Source organism: Chaetodon trifascialis, chromosome 6 (assembly GCF_039877785.1).
Source record: "Chaetodon trifascialis isolate fChaTrf1 chromosome 6, fChaTrf1.hap1, whole genome shotgun sequence".
Classification (NCBI taxonomy): domain Eukaryota; kingdom Metazoa; phylum Chordata; class Actinopteri; order Chaetodontiformes; family Chaetodontidae; genus Chaetodon; species Chaetodon trifascialis.
The window spans coordinates 792,501-810,000 of record NC_092061.1 but is presented as its reverse complement, the minus strand read 5'-3'; the positions used below and the strand labels follow the sequence as shown (position 1 = coordinate 810,000).

The window sequence follows — 17,500 nt, the reverse complement described above, 5'->3', positions numbered from 1 at the left end:
CACACACACACACACACACACACACACACACACACACACACACACACACAGTGTCAGTAAACAGCGCCCTCCTCAGGTCACCATCGGCCTCCTCAGCACCTCCTCACCCTCTCTGATCTTCTGTCTCAGATCTGCTGAGCTCTTCCTGATGTCTGCTCCCAGGATGTCCCAGCTCCTTGTTGTCTCCAGGTAGTGATACACCTGGGCCGTGATGAGCAGTCCACCGACCTCCGCCTCTGCCGACCCGGCCGGCAGGTTGATGAGCTGCCGGAGGCCTTCGGGGCTGAGCACCACCGACAGGACGTCACCAAGAACCTCACCTGGTACATAAAGCACACCTGCAGTTACACCCACAGACCACCGGAGGCGACAGAGGCCAGTTTGTAGACAAAAGGTTCCAGGTCTTCGTCCTCGGCCTCGTGGGCTCAGCTCGTCTTCACGTTACATTACTGTTTCTGTCTGTTTCCAGTGCTAGCCCTGTAGCTTAGCATCACAGCACACCTGCTTACCATTGATGGTCAGCTGTCTCTCCACGGCTGTGTTGGGGACGACGTTGACCGGCAGGACATTCTTCAGCTCCACTGTTCTCTTCTCTGAACCTGCAGCGAACACACCAGAGAGCAGGACCGTCAGAACAGTCAGAACCCGGCAGCCCCACGCAGATCCTGGTCCAGCAGGTCAGTGAACGCACCGTAGAGTCCCTGAGGGTCCAGTCTGCCTCCGGACAGCTGCTCCGTCTTCACTCCTTCAGGCTGAAACACAACCAACATGGAGGCTCATGACAGCGGCTGCAAAAGAGGAAACTACACCTGTCTCAGGTGTTTACAGTGAGATCTGATTGATTAGCGACAGCTAGCTGACAGTTTGAACTCTTTAAACCTAATTTCAGGACAAAATGACTCGTGTGACTTCAGCAGGATGAAGATGAGACTAAAACTGAAAAAGACGTAACATTTGAAAACATCAGAAGATGAACAATCAAGTGAAAGATGAATGAGTGAACAAATGAACTGATTAGCGTGTTAGCGTGAAGTCTGTTCAGACTTCTGATCTGCTTCATGATCTGCTGCTCTCACCAGCATCTGTGATCATTTTCCACTTTCTCAAGTTTCTTCAACGACTTCCTGAGAGATCTGACAGCAGAGGGACGTTTGGACATGAGGACAGACTCTAGCTGGGACAAAGCACGATGTGGTTTCAAGCCATCCAGTTCAAACACGTCTGCATGTCCATCTCTGTTTATCCTTTACGGCCAGCCTGTGTTTATTAACCCTGTAACTCCATCCATTCATCAGTTCATGTGCTCATTCACACATTCATTCATGTGTTCATGCATTCGTACCACCACTCGCAGCTTCTTCTCCAGGATGTCTTTTTGTCCTTGCCGTGTCTTCAGGGTAAAGGTCAGGGTGTGTTCCCCGGGCTGCAGGCCCAGCACGGTGAAGCTCACTTTGCCCACGCCCCCTGCAGACAGGTGGGCCCAGGTGCAGGCGGTGGAGTGCAGCCCCGCCCCCCCAGCGGCCGGCTGGGACTGCAGCAGACACAGCGCCGGGCCGGCCGTCAGCGTCACGCAGTACTGAGGAGGAAAAACACGCAGGAGGTCACGGATGTGTCTGCACTGTGTGACCACAGCTCCCAGCATGCCCTGAGAGCGCGCCGCCGGACCAGGTGAGCGGTCGGTACCGTGATGCTGTCGGCCTGCTGGTTGTACACCGAGCCTCTGAGCTCCAGTTGTTCTCCTCTGACCACCTGGTACGGCAGCGGGACGTCGACGCTGAGCGGCAGACTGACCGACACCTGGACCGGCTCCGCAACGCAGATACCTGGAGGGGAGGAGCACAGGTCACCTTCAGCCTCCTTCACCTTCACCTGAGCAAACAGCTCACAGCTGACTGGTCACCATGAAAACCATCTGCCGAAGACGAGGTGGCCGAGTGGTTAAGGCGATGGACTGCTAATCCATTGTGCTCTGCACGCGTGGGTTCGAATCCCATCCTCGTCGCAGAGGGTTTCTCTTTGATCCACCATATTTACATGTCAACACACTCCAACACAACAACCCTGTTCCTGATCCTCTAACGCCTCCTCATGACAGTGTCACATGACCTGAGACAAAACCAATGGCGTGCAGTCGTTAGCTCAGGCTAACTCGCAATGGATTAATCTGCTTTATGTAGCCTCGCTGATGACACATCATGTTCAGTGCTGATCTGTAAAATACGTCATTTGATGAATTAAGAATCAATAGATTCTATAAAATCAAGAGCAGGAAACCAGGAGGAAGCAGTGAACAGGTAGAGACACAGGTGTTGAGGGATGAAGGAGGGATGAACATGAACAAGCTTTAAAGGAAGTAAAGAAAGTCACCATTCTTGAACATGCCGACGGCTTTGATCTCCCAGGTGGTGAGAGAGTCTGGAAGAGGCCTGATGGCAGACATCTTGCCTGGACTGAAGATAAGATAAGATAAAATAAGATAAGATAAGATAAGGCGATCCTCCTTTAATCTGCAGTGTGAAGCAGAACAAACAGAAACTCCTGGGTGTGTTTGATTTGTGTCACCTGACGGGCTGCACCTCCCACATCCAACTCTCTGGAAAGAAGCTCCGCACCAGAGAAGGAGCCAGGTCAAAGTCCGCCCCCATCTCTGCGCACACACACACGTGCGCGCACACACACACACACACACACACACACACACACACACACACACACACACACACACACACAGTCGTTTTTGGGGACATTCCACAGACAAACACTCGTTTCCTGCAGACTCAACCAGCCGTGCTAATGTTAGCATGAAGCAGTAGCAGGTAGCGTAGCTACAACAGCATCAGCGCCACCTGCAGGTTTGTAACATCTCTGTTCTTTGGCGACCCCTGGTGTCAATAAGCAGTAACTGATTAAGCAGTAACTGATTTCAGGTCTGTGCTGTGACCTCAGTAACATGTCCATCAGCGAGATGAGTCCAGACTGACCATTGCGTCCCAGGATGAGGTTCTGGTCCTGGTCCAGGTGCTGCTGGACGAACTCACAGCAGGCTCTGAAGGCCTGTCTGCAGCGAGGGTGTTTCCTGAAGGTCTGCAGGGCGAACTGAAGGCAGGTGACGCTCTTTGGGATGTACTTCATCCCCTGTTCGCAGCAGGTCTTCACTGGACCGTAGCTCTCAGCTGGACAGACACAGAGACTCCGTCACCCACCTGGTTTCTATACTCAACATGAACAGAAAGCCCCGCCTCCAACGCAGGTGACTGGGTACTGACCAGGTACTGAGCAGAGTGATTGAAACTGTAAACATGTCAACAGCAACACATAAACAACATGTCAACAACAACAACAACAACAACAACAACAACACATAAACAACATGTCAACAACAACAACAACAACAACACATAAACAACACGTCAACAACAACACATAAACAACATGTCAACAACAAATAAACAACACGTCAACAACAACACATAAACAACACGTCAACAACAACAACAACACATAAACAACACATAAACAACACGTCAACAACAACACATAAACAACATGTCAACAACAAATAAACAACATGTCAACAACAACAACACATAAACAACACATAAACAACACGTCAACAACAACACATAAACAACATGTCAACAACAAATAAACAACACGTCAACAACAACAACACATAAACAACACGTCAACAACAACACATAAACAACATGTCAACAACAAATAAACAACACGTCAACAACAACACATAAACAACACGACAACAACACGACAACAACAACAACACATAAACAACACGACAACAACACGACGACAACAACAACAACACATAAACAACACCGCAACAACAAATAAACAACACGTCAACAACAACAACACATAAACAACACGTCGTCAACAACAACACATAAACAACACGGCAACAACAACAACACATAAACAACACCGCAACAACACATAAACAACACGGCAACAACAACAACAACAACAACACATAAACAACACATAAACAACACGTCAACAACAAATAACATGTCAACAACAACACGTAAACAACATGTCAACAGCAACACATAAACAACACGTCAACAGCAACACATAAACAACACGTCAACAGAAACACATAAACAAGTCAATAAAATGTGTACAACAGCTCATAGATCATGAATTCTTCTTTGTTGTATGAGTTTTATGTCTATGTGTGTGTTTAACCTGCTTTTAGGATGAATAAAGGAAAGCCTAATCATAAACAACACATAAACGACATGTAAACAATACGTCCTGTAAACAGGAAATGCGTTGTCAGACGGGCTTCTCAGGTGCTCATGAACTCTCACCTTTCTTCGTCTTCTCCTCCTCGGTCAGAGCTCGTTTCGGACGCACCGCCGCCGTACACGCGTCACCTGCACAAACAAGGATTCGTTCAGCCTCCTCACAGCTCATCTTTAAAAAAACGGTCTCTGTTCACCGATTGATCGATTGACGGATCGATTGACGTACTGCTGGTTGAAGGTTGGGCGTTGGCGTTGGTGATGAAGGTGAGGCCGGCCAATCGGAAGACGTCCGCGCTGTCTCTGCCGCCGCCGCCGCCGCAGCCTTGGTCGCTTTGCTCGATGTGACGTAGAACCTTTAGGCCACCGTACATCCTGTTACTGTTATCTCATAGCACTTCAAGAGCACAGCAGTACAGAGGAAGCAAAGAGAAGATGATGGGATGTTTTCAGTGTTACCGTGGTAACGGGGTCCCTGTAGTTGGGTCGTAGTGTGAAGAGGGCGGAGTCCACAGCAGACAGAGCGACCAGGCCCTCCTGATTGGTCCGGATGTCCAGCTGGAGGTTTTGCTTCGGTTTGTAGTTCAGCCTACGATGTGACAGATCAGTCTGACACACACACACACACACACACACACACACACACACACACGTACATACACACACACACACACACAGAGACACACACACACACACACACACACACACACACACACACGTACACACACACACACACACACACACACACACACACACACACACACGTACATACACACACACACACACACACACAGAGAGACACACACACACACACACACACACACAGAGACACACACACACACACACACACACACACACACACACACAGTGGGCTGTGTAGTGACAGAATAAGTCTGAAATAAAGTCGTGTCAGTGGACTCTCTGAACTGACCCTGTTCCTGATGACTAACACGTAGACAGAGGTGTCTCATTGTACCTGGAGTCCGTTGACACACTTGTCTCTGACGTCCAGCCAGATGGAGTCGGCCACCAGCTCGGACGTCCCCTCTCCGTACAGGATGTAGTAGACCAGCAGCCTGATGGACGGGACCATGGACGCTGTCACCTCGAAGCTCAGAGTCTGTTTGTTATCGTAGCTGGGGACAAACTTCTGACTGCCGAAATGCACCACTGTCCCTTTAGAGAGCACCTGAGGGAGCACGCAGGTGTCATCAGTAACCATGGAGACAATGACAATGTGCATCGTCCGCTGCGTGTCCTCACCAGGTAACTGAGGGCTCTGACGGGCACGTAGGAGGGCGTGGCCGAGTACACCTTGATGCTGGTGAAGTGTCCCACCTCCAGACCGTAGCCGGGCAGAGGGGAGTCGATGTAAAGGTAACGCCGGTTTGGGGAGTGATAGGCCACTGCCTCCAGACTCAGACTGGCCTGACTGGCTGCTGGGAGGGTAGCGTCCGCTGTCTCAAACTGTGTCCGGAAGAAGACAAGAAGACGTGAATCCGTAAAGAAAAACAAACATAAACAGCAGCATGAAACAGCAGCTCCTCCTCCTCCCCCTCCTCCTCCTCCTCCCCCTCCTCCTCCTCCTCCTCCTCCTCCTCCCCCTCACCTTCAGCACTGCCCTGATTCCCTCACGCGGTGTGTTGCATATGAAGACAGCGAGGCCATCTGATTGGCTGTTGGCGCTGTCAGGACAGGGCATTTCCTCGCTGTCCCTCCCTTGTCTGAACAGCTGTCGCTCCACCAGACGAACCTGAACCCGGTTCACCGGTTGGTCCAGGTGGTCCTTCACCAGTACCTGCAGAGAGGATCAGGTTCATTCCCGTCCATGTGGCTCAGCAGCAGAATGTGTTTCTACACCTGCTGGACGACGTGACGTCCTGACTCACACCTGGATGTTATAAGGAAGTCCAGGCTTGATGAAGGGGGGCGTGGACACCAGGCTCAGGCTGTAAGGCGACTTGACGAACTTCACGCCAGCAAACTCGGCCTCCTGAGTGATCCCACCTGAGAGACAGAGAAGAGGGCGGAGGTGAGGAGGTGGTGAGGATACCTTTGGCGAACACTGATGGGATCTGTTGACTGTCCCTGTGCATCAGAGGACAGGCTGAGTGCAGGTGTTCACCTGTGTCCTCCTGCAGCAGCACAGTGATGTACAGGTACTTCCCCGCCAGACTGTGGAGGTCCTTTGGTCCGCTGTGTTTAGACAGGACCTTCTCCATGTTCACAGTTACGTCCACTTCACCCATTGAGGACAACTGAGGGACACAGAGACCACTTAGACCAACTGAAGGTAAACTACCTGCAGACACGCTGTCAGGAAGTAACGAGCAGCTGGTTTTTGAACCTGCATGTCGGTCTTTGTTCATACTGCACACCTGAGTTTGTTTTGTTGAGATTCTGCTTCATATTGATTTATTGCTACATTCTAACTTCTGCAGAGTTTCATGTGTCAGATTCTCATTTTGTCTTCAATGGTCTTTGTTCACTCGTCTTGTCTGAGAGTCTGAGAACAACAATGATTTCTTCAACATGAAAACGAAGAACCTGAACGTGAAAATGGACACTCTGCTGGTTCACTTTGTTTTTCCACATGATTTAATAAAGAAGACGTTCATCGAGTTCATGATGGAGAAGAAACAACAGCTGAACTCTTGTTCCAGGAAGCTTAAAACTTTACAAGATTTCTCTAAAAGTCTGAAAACAGATTTGTGTTTCAGAACTTAGTTTTTTCTTCTTTGATCATGTGATGACCCCTCAGATTGATCTGCTGACCCTTTGGAGGGGCCCGACCCCCAGGGTGACTGAAGGAGTTTGTCTGTGACAGATCTGGATCTGGATCTGGATCTGGATCTGGATCCTCCCTCCATCAGTAGAGATTAAAGGTTTACATTTCTGTTCCCCACGGATAAAGTTGTAGTAGTTTTGTTGTAGTTCTGTCGGCATCATGCTGGAAACTGGCCGCAGTTCAGTGCAGATCTGCGAGCTGTTGTCTGATCTGTGAATCGTGCATGTTTGATGTCTCTATATGTAGTTTCATGTTTCTTACTCTCTCTCTGGAAACAGAGCTGGGGATGAGAACCGGAGGATCCTTCCCGCTAACGTAGCCGTAGCGCAGAAACACCTCCCCATCGGCCACTGGAGCGCCGTGAAGGTACCTGAGAGAAACACACACGTGGTCTAATTCTCAGCTGAATAATCACGGAACCATCATGAGTTTGAGATCTGGCATGTCAGCATGCTGCGTCACCTCGCAGACACCTTGAAGGCGAAACGGTTCAAGTTTCCGTAGCTAATGTAGTTTACTTGTGGTTCCACAAGGATGGAAAAACTGGGAAGAACTGACACAAAACATTTAATTTACACTCGAAACACACTGATCACACTGACTTCTGGCAGCAGAACACCAAGCGGGTGACTGAGATGACATCAGATAAAGTAAGTGATGTTTTCTGCCGGTGTTACCGTATTCTTTCACTTCAAAGTCCGTCCTCGCTGTTGTGGTGTAGTCATCAGAATAGGAGGCTTCAATGGACCAAATCCCCAACCTGGAATCACATGAACAACCTGACAGACAGCCTGGAATCACATGAACAATCTGACAGACTGCCTGGAATCACATGAACAACCTGACAGACTGCCTGGAATCACATGAACGACCTGACAGACTGCCTGGAATCACATGAACAATCTGACAGACAGCCTGGAATCACATGAACAATCTGACAGACTGCCTGGAATCACATGAACGACCTGACAGACTGCCTGGAATCACATGAACGACCTGACAGACTGCCTGGAATCACATGAACGACCTGACAGACTGCCTGGAATCACATGAACAATCTGACAGACAGCCTGGAATCACATGAACAATCTGACAGACTGCCTGGAATCACATGAACGACCTGACAGACTGCCTGGATTCACATGAACAATCTGACAGACAGCCTGGAATCACATGAACAATCTGACAGACTGCCTGGAATCACATGAACGACCTGACAGACTGCCTGGATTCACATGAACAATCTGACAGACAGCCTGGAATCACATGAACAATCTGACAGACTGCCTGGAATCACATGAACGACCTGACAGACTGCCTGGATTCACATGAACAATCTGACAGACAGCCTGGAATCACATGAACAATCTGACAGACTGCCTGGAATCACATGAACGACCTGACAGACTGCCTGGAATCACATGAACGACCTGACAGACAGCCTGGAATCACATGAACAATCTGACAGACTGCCTGGAATCACATGAACGACCTGACAGACTGCCTGGAATCACATGAACGACCTGACAGACTGCCTGGAATCACATGAACGACCTGGCAGACTGCCTGGAATCAGAGTGTGTCCAGATGAAACGTCTCGTCTGGTGAAGTCTTACTTTGGTTTAATGGGGATCTTGAAGGGGTTTTGCATGGACGGGATTCCATTGTTGACATCAATCATCTCCACGATGTCCACTGTTGTATGATCCGGGTCCTGTTTGGGACGAGATCACTGATCTGAGATCACTTTGACATGAGAGACATCAGCAGCTGAAATGTGGTGTGACGAGCTGCTGCACCCTGCTGGTCCTGCAGGGTATGACACTCACTCTGAAGGTCAGGAAGACGCTGCGATTGGCCGGCCTCAACTCCTGGTTCAGAGAAAACGCCCTCACTTTGACTGGACGCACACACACACACACACACACACACACACACACACACACACACACACACACGCACACACACGCACACACACACACACACACACACACACCAGAATGTAACTAAATACATTCAATCATTTACTGCACTTAGTAATGAGTAAAGGTACTTGTACTGTACGTGAGTACTTTCTCTTCTCCCACATCTCAGAGGGAAACACTAAACTTCAGACTCAGAGGAACGTTTCAATGCAGGACTTCAACCTGTGGTATTAGTACTTTTACTGAAGTGCAGGATGTGAATACTTCCTGTCACTGGTCGTACATCACAGTGGAGCCAGAAGTGGGTTCAGAAGATATCCTAAAATATGTACCTCACAGTACTTTGTGCCTCAGAGTATTATTATTTGGAGTATTATTTGAAGTATTGTTCTGTGGGACAGAGCTGAGCATCATGTCCTCTCAGAGACAAATGCTGAAATAGAAGGTTAGTGGTACTGAAGTAAAAACAGCAGTATTTCCATCTGAGATACAGCGAGTACCAGCAGAAAGTGTCATAAAACACTCAAGTACAAGTCAAAGTTGTACTTCCTGAGTACATGCACCGCGTGTGTGTGTCACACGTACTGAGAAGTATTTATTGATTTGTGACATCACAGAGAGCAAAGCTAAAGCTGACGCTGGTTAACACGCTGCTCCAAAACCACAGACCAGTACACAGTCTGACAGAAGACAGAGACAAGCAGCAGACTGTCATGAGCGAGACGCTGTCCGTCCCTTTGTCTCCACTCATCACTTCAGCTCTGGATCCGTCCAGGACTTCAGTTTACAGAGCTGAACCCAGAGCGTCGCCTGAACACACCAGTGGCTGCTGTGCAATGGATTGTGGGACACTGAGGATCTGTTACCGTTCTGATGGGGCGTGTACAGCGGTTTGTCCGTCTGGATGAACAGGAAGCCGTTGGTGCGGCTGACGGGGACAGACAGGTGCTGGTTGATCTCTGCTGATTGGACGTGGAGAATCACATGCCTCACACTCTTATCCAGCTGATCTGGGCGCAGCTGGAGAGAGAGACGGAAAAGGAAATGTCGTGATCAGAATCTGGACCTCAGACGAGCTTTGATGAACTGCACCGACTCGCTCCGAGCGCCGTGTCTCACCCGGACTGTGGCAGCTTTCTGGTGGTGGTTCCCGCTGTTGAGGGTCACCACCTCCTGAGCCAGAACCACGTGATCCGGAGCCATGGAGGTCTTCAGGAAGATGTAGACCGTCACCTCGTCTGTAAAACCAAAGAGCTGCAGCAGCACCGTCTCCACGGCGTCCAAACGCAGCGACAGAGGAGCTGTGATCAGATACCTGAGGGAGGAGGAGACGCCGCCGCTTTATTCGCTCAATGTGAAGCATTTCCTGATTAAACAGGAAGCGTGGAACAGAGGAGTGAAGGCGCATTCATTGTCCAATCAGAGATCAGTTACAGACAGGAAGCCTGTTGGAGTTTATATGCAGGTCTTAGCACGCTGACATGCTAATCTGAGTGAAAAGTTAGGAGTTAGTCTGTCAGCCTGTCCGTCCTACAACCGTCCATCCAACCGACTCGCCACCCGGTGGATGTAAGCAGCGTCAGGTGGTTTAGAGGAGCGCCGCTCCAGAGACACGCGAATATCTGCCTGCAAGGACCAGTTTGACCGTTGTCGTCGTACCGTTGTTCGCTACACTACATTCAGAGCTGCGCCGAGAGGCTAAGAGTTAGCTGCTCCGCTAACGGTGCAGGCTGTGCCTAACGAGGCTTAACTTTTAGGCTAACGTTAGCTAGCTGCTGTCAGTGAATAATGTCAGCCTGTCCTCTGAGGAGCTGAGGAGGTGACTTCATGAAGTTTATGGGCGACAATGACACAGCGGGAGAGATTTCATACGTTCACTTTTCACATGAAAAACATCTTTCAGTTTGATTTCAGTGCTTTCTCTCAGCATCTCCCACAAAGACCATTAAAGTCAGTCTGTAATCTAATTTTTTAGTTATTTTGACGTTTGTAATAATAAAACAGCTGCACTTTAAATGTCATTTAACAGCGAAGCAGAAGAACAACAGACGGTGGACGACGGGTGCAGGAGGTGGCCTGTCTCACGCTGAGCCCCCACCCTCACAGAGTCTGTGAACACCACTGCTGTGCACCACCAGCACACAGGAGGACAACATTAGACAGAAAAAGCTAAAATCCACTGCAGTCCTGCAGCTGGACGTCAACATCTGGACATTTACGTCAATGCTGTCCTGTCAAAGATCAAGACAAGTTAGCAGCAACAAGATCATTCAGCAGCTAATTATGAGGAAAGATGCTAAAAGTTAACTTACGATCTGGAGTCAGCCTCCGTCCTCCAACAGAGACAGCACACACACATCAGGAGGACACACACCTTCATCCTGACAGTGAGGAGAAAACACACACACTGAGCTCTGAACGCACAACTGACTGAGGACACTTACTGTCAGTGACGGAGTTTGATGTCTTTTAGTCATTGATCAACCCAACTATTGGCAAGTACCTGTGAGTCATCAGAGAGCAGGACAGAGGTGTGTGTGCGTGCGTGCGTGCGTGTGTGTGTGGATGTGTGTGTGTGTGTGTGTGTGTGTGTGTGTGTGTGTGTCAAAGGTGGGTTTGCTCAGTCTGTGTTTTCTGCTCTTTCCTCACAGTGTTGACTCTCCTGTTATCAGAACAGACAGTTCACGTCTGATCTGCTTCTTGTTTTTCTTCGTTCTGCAGAAAAGAAGCTTGAAATGTTTCAGGAACGTGAATCTGGAACGTTCCTCACCGTCACTTCAGTCCGACACGAGAACAACGTACAGAGCGATGCCCACAGGTTCCTCTGCTCCTACAGGCTGAGGGGTCAAACGCGGGGCGTTTGTCCTCTGGGTGGCGCTACAAGGAAATCATCCATCCATCTTTTGGTATGTTTTTGGTCTGTGGGAGGAAGCCGGAGTGCCCAGGGAGACCCCACGCATGCACGGGAAGAACATGCAAACTTCACAGAGAAAGACCCCGCTCGACCCGGGGATCGAACCAGCGACCTTCTTGCTGTGAGGCACACGCACTACCTGCTGCTCCACCGTGCCGCCAAGGAAATCATGAGTCATTCAAATGTTCAGGGTTCATCTTCAGTAGATGCAATCAGTGTGTGTTTGGCCTCCAGGGGGCAGCAGAGCAAACTGTACACACCTCACACAAGGCTAAGTAATTGATGCTAACGTGCTAATAGAGCAGCCTGATCATCATCTGAACTCACACACTCACGCACACACACACACACACACACACACACACACGCACACACACACACACACACACTGTGATACAATCCCTCAGTGTGTTTTGTGACGTCTGGTGAATTCTGAGTTCGTTCGTGTGAATTTGGGTGATGGATTAAAGTCGCTGCCTCCTTCACCTTCGTCTCATCGTCTTTCTACGTTTGAACTCTTTTCTATTGTTTTAGTCACAATGTGTCAAAACTAAATCAGGTGAAAGAAGAAAGAATTGAAGCAGTTTGATTAAAAGTTCCTCAAAGTCCAACATGTTTTTATTTAGTGCGAGAAATGAATTTATCATTTGGTTTACTTGAATAGAAAATCTGGATCAGAGAATCTTCCTGATCGGCATCCTGAGAGTCAGAAATTCATGTTTCCACCTGTGAATGTGATGCGTGCCGTGTGCAGTGCACCTGCCTGCACACACTGTGAGCGCGACCCGGTCACATGACGTCCGTACAGGTGAGCCTGATGGGAACGCTCCTGAGCTGACTGAGCGTTTTCCTCTGATCCTCACAGGTGAAGAACAAACAAGCTGACGGACGAAGAATCGCTCGACTGCAATAAACTGTAGTATTACCAACAACATGTACTGACAGTACTGTGTAAAGTACTCAGTGTGCAGTCTGAAATGATCACACATTGAGTAGTCGTGAAGCGTAGAAGCATGAAATACCACAGAATTCATCAATTCATAAAAGTACCTCAAAACTGTACTCAAACACAGTACTTGAGTACATGTTCTTAGTTACTTTGTACCACTGGTTGCTACTATCTGAGAGCTGTATGTAGAGCACAGACTGACAGCAGAGCAGAGGTCAAAGGTTAAGTAATACTTTATTAGGAGTATATAGACTCAAATACAGCGTCCTTTATAGTCAACATAGCATACTTCATATACGGATACGTGTGTCATACATGAGCTTGTACATATACAGAGATAAAGTGACAGTTGTGATATTCTGGGCATAAAGCAGATCTCCTGTTCATATTCACATTCTTCTCCTGGACAGTTTGGAGCTTATTTACAGTCCGTGAGGACAAACAGCTTTCAGGTAAAGGGACTCGTCGGTTCTTCATTACTTTGATTATTTAACAACATTTTTACAAAAATCTGAGCGTGCGAGAAAATCACGTCGAAACATTTACAGAGATTAGAAATTTAAGTTCTAATATTTTCTAACAGGCGTCAGCTGAACCTGCCTGAGACCCAATTTGGGTCTCAACATGTAATTTAAGAACAACAGACATAATAATAATAATAATAATAATCTTAAAATATCTTAGATTTCAGGCTCTGCCTACTTTAATTAGTGAAGAGCTTCTTTAAAGGAATCTGTGAGCTTTCAGGAGATTTACTGGTTGGTCTGTAGCATGTTAGCATGAAGCTATTGTTGTGTAAAAGGGAGGATGAGGAGGATGTTTTTTCTTTTTTTAATTATCTGCTTTTAATCTAAATTTAAAAATATCTTGGGGGATTTTGGTGCTTTGGATCCTGCTAATGTGTTAGCAGGATTTTGCTATGACTAGCATGGTCCTGTGCTCAAGTTACAGCATCATGTCTACCATCAGTTAAGCTAATGTATAGCTAAATGTTAGTCCTGTGCATTAGTATTACTCCACATAGGTAATGCTAAGTGTTAGCACAGAGCTCAACACTACATTTACATTTTTTCCTAATTGAAATGTATATATATATATATCAATCAACAAGGTGTATGCTAATGTGCTAGCTCGGGGACTCCTGTCACTCAACATGGTTTAAAGTGTGGCCGAATGTTAGCACATCATGTTCACGTGGTTGTAAAGCGCAGAGCCTGACAGACAGACGGACTCTGATCACTGACCGTGCTTTGCTGAATGCACTGTAAGCTGACATGTTGTAAGCTAACGCACTGTAAGCTGACATGTTGTAAGCTAACGCACTGTAAGCTGACATGTTGTGATCACAGCAAAGTTTAGCATTCATAAAAGCTCTATAAGCTAGCTTCGTTGCTAACAAGCTTCCTGGTTTGGTTGCACGATAACGTCACAGTTTATTGTCGTTGTGTGCTTCTGTCTCCTCGCTGTGTAATAATAACAATCATCGGTTATATTTGAGGATAAACCAGGTTTCCACTGTGACAGAGCAGCTTCAGCAGAGCACGCAGCAGGTGTGAAGGTGGATCTGCAGGTGTGACAGCAGGTGAACACGGACACGTTCACACCTGCTGCAGGTTTGATGTCTGCTAAGAAGTAAAACTTTGCATCACAATGATTCTCCGTCAGCACAGGAAGTATCATGTGAGTCCACCATCACTCAGCATCAGGTGTGCTCACCTGTTAGCGCAGGTGGATGACGGTGTTTTCTATCCTGACCTACAGGATGATCTACCTGAAACTCAGTGGATTCCTCTGAAGGAGCCTCAGTGCTCACACACACATCACAGAGAAGCACATGCATGCAAACCAAAGCACGACATCACGAGTCACAGACCGACACTGTCCCATCATGCAACTGTTACACGAGTCATCAGAGCTCATAACAAACCTCCAGTGTGTCCTCATCCTGATGAAGAACACTGTGTGTGTGTGTGTGTGTGTGTGTGTGTGTGTGTGTGTGTGTGCGTGTGTGTGTGTGCGTGTGTGTGTGTGTGTGTGTGTGCTTCTCTGGGTGTGTGTGTACTCTAGTAAATGTGTGCATGCATATAATACACAAACAGCCGTCTGCTGGACTCCCAGGCAGCTCAGACCGACGTCGGCAGCGATTGGATCAACGTGCTGAAAACGGTGAATTCTCTCAGGTGATCTCAGGTGTTTGGGGATCTCCCCAGGCCGAAGCTCAAAGCTCAAAGCTTGCTCTAGTATAAGCGCTTAATCAGCGCTCTGATTGGCTGACTGGGAACGGCCACCAACGAGCTCTGCAGACCTAACATGAGTTTAGAGGTCAAAGGTGTGGAGGCGGAGACAGCCAATACACCTGTCTGCCTGGGTCAATTCAAGATGATGGAGATACATCTGTCCTAATCTGTCTGTCTGCCTGTCTGTCTGCCTGTCTGTCTGCCTGTCTACCTGCCTGTCTGTCCACCTGTCCACCTGTCCACCTCCACCCGTCACAGCACCATGGTGGGTATATGGTGGACCAGTGATGCCGGGTGAGGCATGGCGGTCAGCTGCGGTGGGTGAGGAGGAGGAGGTGAGTGAGATGCGTGAACCACCACGCCTCCCCCCGCGGCCCCGGCGTCTCCGCTCGGCCGGTGTCTGGCGCTCTTCTGGTGCGCCCGCAGGCCGGCCAGCTGCGAGTAGGCAGACTGGCAGACGTGGCACTTGTAGGGACGCTCTCCGGTGTGCAGCCGGACGTGGTTCCTCAGCGTGGACGACTGGCTGAAGCGGCGGTTGCAGAAGCGGCAGACGAACGGTTTGTCCAGCGTGTGGATGCGCATGTGGGAGCGCAGGTTGCTGCGGGAGTTGAAGCCGCGATGACAGATGACGCAACGCATTCGACCCACACTGGAGGAGGAGGAAGAGGAGGAGGAGGAAGAGGAAGAGGAGCCGTCACAGGTGTGGAACTCATCTGGGAGCAGGAGGAGGAGGAGGAGAATAGTTCAGACTGATGTTGGGGTGAAGGTGGACTCTGGTCCTGGTAAAGGTTTGATGTTCAGTGAACGCATCATATTAACAATAAAAGCCCCCCCCCCAAATAAATAAATAAAGAGGAAAACTAAAGAAAAGACTGAAACACACCGTGTTTTTAGTGAGTCTGGATGGAGGCCAGCAGATGTGTCTGCGCATATTTATCACAATCACACAAATCAATAATCAATCATCAATAATCGATCGTCTTTACCGCTCTTCGTCTTCTTGCTCTGCTCTTCGTCTCCTCCAGGAATTCCAGGGATTCCCAGGAAGGTGTTGTGGGAGTTTCCGTACCAGACCAGCAGCTCCTGGTCCGGGGGGATCGTCTGAGGAGAGAAAGATGGAGGACGTGAACGCACCGCCGCCATGAAGACTAAACATGATGAAGATCTGAGTCAAACACGTCTGAACTCTTCGCTTCTGTAGTTCAGGTCCGGTTCAGAGGAAGGGGGGCACTGGAGCAGGTCTGAAGCTTTAATGCGTCAGCCAGCAGGGGGCGACACACATCTGAACTGTCGTGAGGATGACTGCTCACTCAAACAGTAAAAGTGCCTCCTCTTCCTCCTCTTCAGGGTGTCTGAAGTCTGGAGATCAGCACTGAAACACTTTCCTGATTTATAAATGTAAATAAATAATAATAATAATAATGTAAACAGAGGAAGTGTGTTTGGCGCGCGGGGTGAGGCTCTGCTCTTCATCACGAACATCATTGTCTGAAGTGATTTCCACCACCTGAAGCACTGACGGGATAAAATACGTCAGGCACAGTCTGACCCGCCCGTTTCCACGGCAACATGGACACAGCGCTGGACAGACGTCCACGGAGACACGGAGCAGGTAACACAGACGGACGTGAGGCGTTCACTGACCTCCACGGCCTTGTAGAAGATGCTGCTGCCAATCTGGACCACCTCCAGGTTCTGCTCCTGCTCGTTCCTCGCACACTTGATGTACGTCATCCAGCTCCTCTGATCCTCCTGACTGGCGTCGATGAAATACCTGACGGTCCCGTCCTCGTTGAACACCTGAGGGGGACGAGGACAGCAGAACCCGTCACCTTCATGCCCGCCGTGTTTCCACTGGCCTCCGGGCGCCTCGTTTAGTCAACAGCTAACCTGTTAGCTAGTTAGAAAAGGTTCGAGTCCCTGCTGTTAAAAAAGCTACAGGCTAACAACACGCTGGCTTTACCTGCATTAGCTCTGTTAGCTGCGTACAGGTATCTGGACAGTTACCGGTAACAGGCGCGAATTAAGCCGCAGCCGCTTTCCTTTAACTCGCCAGCTGGCTGGATGGCGTTCAGTCTGTCGGTGCTGTGGCGTCTGTTGATCTCAGTGAATGAAGAGTTCGTGTAAACGTTGCTCACCTCCCACATGAGGTTGTTGTTCTTGTACAGGTCGATGTGTTCAGGTGAGATGAGGCGTCCGGTGAACGGGCCCATCTCTGTCCCCGCTTTGATCCACGTCTTCGAGAAAATCCCCAGACCTTCACCTGAAATGAGACGAGACGGACAGACAGAGACATCACCTGAGCTGCTGCCCAGAGACTCACCTGTACAGAGAAACACTGCACACACACACACACACACACACACACACACACACACACACACACACACACACACACACACACACACACTGATTCTCC

General features: G+C 48.9%; 2 protein-coding genes and 1 non-coding gene across 3 annotated transcripts in view; 1 reads left to right on the top strand and 2 right to left on the bottom strand.

The window, feature by feature from the left end:
• The window catches only part of c5 (complement component 5), a 21,787-nt gene extending 10,426 nt beyond the window's left edge, over positions 1–11,361 (bottom strand). The window contains exons 1-24 of the mRNA XM_070964679.1: positions 11,294–11,361; positions 10,101–10,296; positions 9,848–10,001; positions 8,886–8,956; positions 8,673–8,770; positions 7,734–7,816; positions 7,519–7,609; positions 7,318–7,426; positions 6,394–6,526; positions 6,160–6,275; positions 5,878–6,066; positions 5,532–5,735; positions 5,245–5,457; positions 4,728–4,877; positions 4,498–4,624; positions 4,335–4,400; positions 2,982–3,173; positions 2,563–2,647; positions 2,368–2,450; positions 1,684–1,823; positions 1,343–1,576; positions 692–752; positions 510–599; positions 108–320 (exon numbers count right to left, since the gene is read on the bottom strand). Coding sequence (XP_070820780.1) covers positions 108–320; positions 510–599; positions 692–752; positions 1,343–1,576; positions 1,684–1,823; positions 2,368–2,450; positions 2,563–2,647; positions 2,982–3,173; positions 4,335–4,400; positions 4,498–4,624; positions 4,728–4,877; positions 5,245–5,457; positions 5,532–5,735; positions 5,878–6,066; positions 6,160–6,275; positions 6,394–6,526; positions 7,318–7,426; positions 7,519–7,609; positions 7,734–7,816; positions 8,673–8,770; positions 8,886–8,956; positions 9,848–10,001; positions 10,101–10,296; positions 11,294–11,361 — 3,166 coding nt within the window. The remainder of the gene's footprint in view (positions 1–107; positions 321–509; positions 600–691; positions 753–1,342; positions 1,577–1,683; positions 1,824–2,367; positions 2,451–2,562; positions 2,648–2,981; positions 3,174–4,334; positions 4,401–4,497; positions 4,625–4,727; positions 4,878–5,244; positions 5,458–5,531; positions 5,736–5,877; positions 6,067–6,159; positions 6,276–6,393; positions 6,527–7,317; positions 7,427–7,518; positions 7,610–7,733; positions 7,817–8,672; positions 8,771–8,885; positions 8,957–9,847; positions 10,002–10,100; positions 10,297–11,293) is intronic.
• trnas-gcu (transfer RNA serine (anticodon GCU)) lies at positions 1,921–2,002 on the top strand. Its single transcript has one exon. It is a non-coding gene; the product is annotated as a tRNA-Ser (tRNA).
• A 2,333-nt stretch (positions 11,362–13,694) lies between the features above and the next one.
• Positions 13,695–17,500, bottom strand: part of prdm12b (PR domain containing 12b) — a 6,265-nt gene continuing 2,459 nt past the window's right edge. Inside the window, exons 3-6 of the mRNA XM_070965195.1 lie at positions 17,220–17,344; positions 16,726–16,881; positions 16,068–16,182; positions 13,695–15,794 (exon numbers count right to left, since the gene is read on the bottom strand). Coding sequence (XP_070821296.1) covers positions 15,334–15,794; positions 16,068–16,182; positions 16,726–16,881; positions 17,220–17,344 — 857 coding nt within the window. The 3' untranslated portion in view covers positions 13,695–15,333. The remainder of the gene's footprint in view (positions 15,795–16,067; positions 16,183–16,725; positions 16,882–17,219; positions 17,345–17,500) is intronic.